This window comes from Babylonia areolata, chromosome 4 (genome assembly GCF_041734735.1).
Source record: "Babylonia areolata isolate BAREFJ2019XMU chromosome 4, ASM4173473v1, whole genome shotgun sequence".
NCBI lineage: Eukaryota > Metazoa > Mollusca > Gastropoda > Neogastropoda > Buccinidae > Babylonia > Babylonia areolata.
The window spans coordinates 17544764-17552039 of NC_134879.1; the positions used below are offsets into that span (position 1 = coordinate 17544764).

Sequence of the window (7276 nt, forward strand, 5' to 3'; positions counted from 1 at the left end):
CACACACACACACACACACACACACACACGCGCGCGCGCGCGCGCGCGGACGTAAGACGCTGCACAGACGATTGAATAATTCCTTTCAAATGAGTATTATTCTAACAAAAAAAGTGTCCCGCTAGTTTCAAAATGTTTTGATTATCATTTTCATTATGTTTTATCTCTATAATTGAAGCCTGTGATGATGCTTATTATTATGATATTATTATTATTATTATCATTTTCATTATTATTATTATTATTATTATTATTATTATTATTATTATTATTTTTGTGTTACTGATATTATATCAGTCGCTTCCTCGAAAACCAATCAAACTGTCTTGAATAGCTGTGGCTGCAGCAATTCGTTGCCATTGTCTGTAGTGAATATACAAACAAATATATAAAAGCGTTGAACATATAAATGTTAAGCGAAAGAATGTAAAGATTCTCCTCTCTCTCTCTCTCTCTCTCTCTCTCTCTCTCTTCTCTCTCTCTCTCTTTAATCTTGGATTTTTTCCTCTTTTTTTCTTTTCTTTTTTTTTTTTAAAGAAAGAAACCAAACGCAAATAAAATATTGTTTACAACCCACCAGACAATGGCAAAACATCTGGGGTGAACACAACACCGAAAATAAAATAAAATAGATAAAATGAATAAATAGATTTAATGAAAGGTTTATAGAGTGGTCAACAAAGAACATGCGCGGCTGCAAAATGGGTCAAACGCATGCGGCAACCAAAAAAATAAAATAAATAAATAGACACAATCAAACTGTTCTGATGAAAAAAGAGAAGAAAATGTGGGCAAATGAATTATTCACAATTCTCCCTCGCTCTCTTGACATTTTTTTTTTTTTAATGTTCATCTGGAGAATACTTTATACACTACTGTAGTATTTGCCATCCTTACACGAAGCTTGCAATTATAAACGAAAACCTTTGTTGTTGTTGGGGTTTTTTTGTTTTTGTTTTTTTTTTGTTGTTGTTTGTTGTTGTTTTCGAATCAAGTTGTTTTTAATTTCTGATGATAAGGTGTGTCGAAGTACATCATTGTAACTGATTTTCTTTTTATTTATTATTGGTTTTTTGTTGGTTTTTGTTCTTGTTGTTGTTGTTGTTGTTGTTGTTTATCCTTGTTGATACCCACGCCCCCTTTCCAATTAATGACAAACACGTTGAATAGCTTCAATGAATACGTTCGTACAAACATGCCGGTATAATAATTATATGAAGGACGGCCCAGCTTTACAAACCACACGAAAGCGACGTTGACAACAGAAAAATATTTTCTCGTTAAGGTGTGTTCCAGAAAGTAAAACAAACGAAAACATATCACAGTGATGCATTAATGCCGAACTATTAACAAGACTTTTTTTTTTTACAAGGCATTAAAGCGTGCGACCTGATCATACACGCTAAACCACATCTGCTTTATAAGAATAAATAAATAAGAAGTACCAATAATAATAAGAGGAGCAGATGCCTGACATACACCACCCAACACATTGGTCAGATTTTGAGAACCTACAAACAGAAATAGAGTAGAATGTAAACTATTGAGGGACAAAGACAGAGCAAATAAATAACTAAATAAATAAATGAAAGCTACAATAATCCACAATACAAAACAATATACACAAGACAGTAAAAATAACACAATACAGAACAGACTAAATTCTGTCACAACGTTTTGTTTTTGTTTTGTTTTGTTTTTTTCGCGCTTGCGTTTCTTATTGCTGTTATAATTGACCGAATACGTGTTGTGGTTGGAAATGAAAATAAAATAAAAAAGAAAGAGAAAGGAGAGAGGAGAGAAAAAAAGGAAACGGCGGAGAAAAATATCTTTCGCGCACACTCATTTTTTTTTTTTCTGTATACTTGCTACATTTTGTATGATAAATTCTTGTTAATAATTCTAACAGCACGACCAATAATACGAAAGATAATTTCGGACAGCACTCGTTTGCTATCAAAATAATAACTACAATAAAACAGAAAAAAACTCCCAAAAATAAGATAATGATAATAATAATAACAGTAACGCCTATTCTACATAGCGTTTTCAACCTCTCAAAAAGTTTGAACAATGAATAGATAAATAAAAATGAATACAACGATGAGGAAGACTGGCGAAAACAACAACAAAAAACAATGAGCACCATCTCACACATGTTCGCCTGTCTGACCTGTTCTTGGCGGCCGCCGCCCTGTCCCTCTGCCGGCGGTTCTTGAACCAGTTGCCCACCTGGGTGGGGGTCAGCCCCGTGGCCTGGGCCAGCTCCCGCTTTCTTGTGGGGTTGGGGTAGGGGTCCTGCAGGTACCACTCTCTAAGCAGGTTCCGCGTCCGCTCCTTGAAGCAGTGCGTCTTCTGCTCCCCGTCCCAGATGGTCCTGGGCAAGGGGTACTTCTTGCGGACGCGGTATTTGTCCACGGGCCCAGAGGCCTCCCGCGGAGCTTCTCGGCCTCCTGGTAGTGGCCTCCAACCACATGGCCTGCAGCTTGGCGTGCGAGTCTTTGGTGAACTTGTGGTTCTCCAGGATGTGGTACAGGTCCCTGAAGTTGCCCGTGTGGAAAGGACACGAGGGCGCGCGCCCTGAGGATAGACTCGTGCTTGTTGAGGGCCTCACAGGCGGAGGGGTTGACGGGGATGGACCACAGGAAGCGGCCCAGCCTCTCTATGTCCCCGCTCTCCTCCAGAGTCTCGCACACCTTGGCCACCTGAGACGGGGTGAAGTGCAGCGTGGGCAAGGGGAACATGGCCGGCAGGGTCGCCGCAGCCGCAGCCGCCGTCGGGGATTCGAACCCGCAAAGTCCAAACATGAATCCGGGCAGGGTCGGGTACATGGCTGTCGGGGTGGGCAGATGCGCGTGAGGTTGGGCCAGAGTTGGGGGAGGCAGGACAGAGGTGGGCGGCGGATGGTGCTGAACCTGGGACCCGAGAGAAGTGAGGGCCACAGGGGCCCAGCTTGCTAGTGCGACTCAGATCCATCCATCTAGCAGTCCAGATACCATGCGGGGTCGCGGGGACAGGCAGGCAGCGGTCGTCAGCTTGCAGAGCCACGGCGCCGCTTCCGAGTCCAGAAGAGGGTGGATGTTCACACGTGTGTATCCTGTGTCCGTTTTGTGGCGGCGCGCACCCAGCTCGGGGCCCAGTACCTGGCACTTAGACACCTCGGCAGCTCTAAAGGGGGAGGTGGTCAGTCAGTCGAGGCGAGAAGTGTCACTTTCCCACTCCTGTGCGTTCTCTCTCTCTCTTTCTCTCACTCACGACTCTCTCTCTCTCTCGCTCACGACTCTCTCTCTCTCAGTCTCAGTCTCTCTCCTTCCCTCCTTTTACCACCACTATACCCCTCCTCCTCTCAGTCAGTCTTAGATCACCGACAAGGGGGGAAAAAAGCAAACACGGGTTGTACGGACCAACCACCAGGCCGGACTTGCCCCGTCCGCGTGATCGCCAATTGAACGCCGAATGATCGTGGAGCGCGGCCCCCCCCCCTTTCCCCGGTTCCGAGATCTCCTAGGCTACGGCTGCCAATCATCGGCCAGGCACCGCCAATCAAGTCGCGGACGTGAGCCAGCCAAAGGGGTTGACGACGCGCTGGGGGCGGGGCAAAGAAGCCGACAAGCGGGGGGTGGGGAGTGCGAGTGTCAATATGATAATAACCAACCAGCTGCGGAGCGATACGACAAGTGAGCTCCAGAGCGAGCGAGTGAGCAGTCTCTGATCGCTGACCGCGCTCAATGTAGAGATCGGAGGGGCCCCACTGGCGCTTTTCGAACCATCTCCCTCTCGCTCGTTTAGACCATGTAGCCGGTGAAAACGCGCGGCGACGTCGACTTCTATCGACTGCAGTCTTCGTCGTCTTTTTTATTTTATTATCTCTTTTTTTCTTTTTCTTTTTTTCTTTTTCTTTTTTTTTTAGGTAACAGTCTGTTTTTAATTAACGAAAGTCTGGGAGTATTCCGACCAGTCCTGTTCCTTGGAGTCTATCAGTTGGTCCTGCATGTCACCCACCGTCCGTCTCTGTCGGTCTTAGTTTCAGTGTGTCTCCAGTCTGTCCGTCTGTCTGTATGTCACTCTGTCTCTCTCTGTCTGTCTGTCTCTCTCTGTCTTTCTCTCCCTCTCTGTCTGTCTGTCTGTCTCTCTCTCTCACCTCTCGACGGTAAGCCTATCATTGTTGTGACAGAATGGAAACAGTGGGGGGGAAAAAAAACAAATAGTTCGAACTACACCCTCCTCTTCCTCCTCCGTCCACGACCCACCACCTAACAGTATCTATCCTGGATGTGTTCGGCATCTCTCTCTCTCTCCTCTCTCTCTCTCTCTCTCTCTCTCTCTCTCTCTCTCTCTCTCTCTCGTAGGCCTGTCATTTCTGTGAAGGATAGGAAACAGTTTTGGGGAGAACAAACTCAGGAAAACAAATCGTTCGAACTGTCTCCCCCTCTTCACCCAATCCCCACCACCTCTCAGTACCTATTTATCCTGGGTGTGTTCGCTCTCTCTCGCTCTCTCTCTCTCTCTCTCTCTCTCTCTCTCTCTCTGCATGCGTGAGTCAGAAGATGTGGCCTAAAAATTTTAATGCGCTTTTAAACAAGTCCTGTATGTGCAGTCATTTCCCACACAGTGCATACACACACACACACACACACACACACACACACACACACACATATATATATATATATATATATATATATATATATATATATATATATATATATATATATGTGTGTGTGTGTGTGTGTGCGTGTGCGTGTGCGTGTGTGTGTGTGTCTTGGCTTTAACGATAAACTTAAATACTATATACTTATTTCATTTCAGTTGTTCTTTTTGTTTGTTGTTGTTTGTTGTTGGTTTTTCTATTGTTTTGTTGTTGTTGTTTTGTGTGTCTGTGTCTGTGTGTCCGTGTCTACGTCCACGGGCCAGAAACTCGCACGTTCACTCACATCTGTATATCAACTGTAATAAGTGGGCTTTTATGGGCATAACCGTATTCATCCCGCCTTATACACAGACATACTCCATTTTCGACGAAGACCTGTAAATAGAAGGAAGGTAGGCCTAAGGGGATAAGGTTACTGATCTTCCATTGAGTAATAAACATTAAACAGTGAGTATGCCGTAATGTTAACAAGAAGTGCCAGTTTGCATGGCTGCCAGCATGCAATCGGAGCTGTTTCTCTTTGCGAAGTGTTCCTCCATATTGCTTTGCTGCTGAATCAGCTGAAGAGAAGACCTCTCTCTCTCTCTCTCTCTCTCTCTCTATCTGTGTGTGTGTGTGTGTGTGCGTGAGTGTGTGTGTGTGTGTGTGTGCGTGAGTGAGTGTGTGTGTGTGCGTGAGTGTGTGTGTGTGTGTGTATGTGTGTATTAGCCAAATTTATTCAAGAACCTGCTCTTAATATGAATAATAAAAACACAACTATGCAGTAATGTCAAGAAATGACACGGCTGCTCAAAAAAGGAAACCAATGTCTGCAATGACTGTCATTTATATGCACGTGTGTTTCAACACAATTGCATTTGGGTAGCGTTCACCAGCCGTCAATGAAACCAACGAATTTAATCATTCCTGAGCACGATATAAGCCGTTAGTTTGTTGTTGCTCTGCTGTCTTTGTGTACAAGTAAAACATGTTTACTGAATGAACTTTTGTTTTAACAAACAAACAAAAACAACCCTTGTGCCACCTTCCCCAAGTCCCTCACATTCCTTTTCTCCAAGTAAATAAATACATAAATAAAGCAAACCAAAAACATCCTAACTACGGGATTTTTTCCTTTTGGTTACAAAGAAAAAAAAAGAAAGCAAAAGCATACTGATCCACAGTACCCATTTCAAACCATTATATTTTATTTTTGTTTTGCAGATACACACCTACTTCATATGCAGAGAATATCCAGCGTGCACTGCGGTCATTGACAGGAACTGCACTCTCACTAGTTTATAGAGGACATTGGAAGAGCCAAATCGAAGGTAAGTCAGCGACGGCGCAATAGCCGAATGGTTAAAGCGTTGGACTTTCAATCTGAGGGTCCCGGGTTCGAATCTCGGTAACGGCGCCTGGTGGGTAAAGGGTGGAGACTTTTACGATCTCCAAGGTCAACATAAAAATTATGTACAGACCTGCCAGTGCCTGAACCTCCTTCGTGTGTATACGCAAGCAGAAGATCAAATACGCACGTTAAAGATCCTGTAATCCATGTCAGCGTTCGGTGGGTTATGGAAACAAGAACATACCCAGCATGCACCACCCCGAAAGCGGATTATGGCTGCCTACATGGCGGGTTAAAAACGGTCATACACGTAAAAGCCCACTCGCGTATTTTCGAGTGAACGTGGGAGTTGCAGCCCACGAACGCAGAAGAAGAAGAAGGTAAGTCAGCCAACCATGTAATGAATGCCTGCAGCAGCTGTACACCAACGCGTGGTTGGTCATTGATTTGAATCCAGCTTGAATGAAATTCAGTTCGTTTGATCTAAATTTAAGTAGATCGAATTGAACAAGTGTATTAAATATGTTGAAATAAACACACAAAAACGCCCACAACAAAACATCTGTCGAGTTCAGTTGCCATATTTACTTAAAGGAACCGTTGTCACACTTAAAATCTTGGTGGAGATATATGTATATCTACATCTGATTCATATTTATATAGGGCTGGAGGAAAAGTGTGTACGTAAACAACCAAACAACTTTTCAGTAATATTTTTCAAAATAATTTTACAAAGATGCTTCCCTCAGCCCATACACTCCTTTAATACCCTCAAATAAATGAATAGATGAATAGATATTAGATGAATAAACGAATAAATGAATGAATGTTTCGAAACCGTCATCATTAGGTTTGATTATATCAAACAACCACCCAAAACAAGACAAAAGGCGCAATGTGTCTATACTGGACCTCGCGCCTCATGTGTATGCATGTGTGTGTTTTTGTGTGTGTGTGTGGTCTTGGAGACCGATTCGGTTTTTGAACAGATGTCATTTCAGTTGCTGATACGTTTTCATCGTAGGTGAGTTTCGAAATGTTTCTTAAAAGCTTTGGTCATACTTATTATCTTACTGTGAACGACAAGGGGTAAGGTTTAACTGGGGAGTCGATTGCCCTTCTCCATAAAAGACAAAACCACATAAGAATAAGAATAATTAAAAATCTGTTTAAAAAAAAAAAGAAAGAAAAAAAAAAGAGAAGAAAAGAAAAAGTAAAAAGAAGAAAACAAACAATAGAGGAGATGAGGCTGACAATGATAAAGGATGGGGCTGTCTTTTTTTTGTCTTTTTTTT

General features: G+C 43.0%; 1 protein-coding gene across 1 annotated transcript in view; it reads right to left on the reverse strand.

The window, feature by feature from the left end:
* The window catches only part of LOC143281400 (homeobox protein SIX3-like), a 7464-nt gene extending 4657 nt beyond the window's left edge, over positions 1–2807 (reverse strand). Inside the window, 4 exon segments of the mRNA XM_076586608.1 lie at positions 2174–2426; positions 2429–2464; positions 2467–2560; positions 2562–2807. Of these exon segments, the coding sequence (XP_076442723.1) occupies positions 2174–2426; positions 2429–2464; positions 2467–2560; positions 2562–2807 (629 nt within the window).
* Between the last annotated feature and the right edge of the window lie 4469 nt (positions 2808–7276).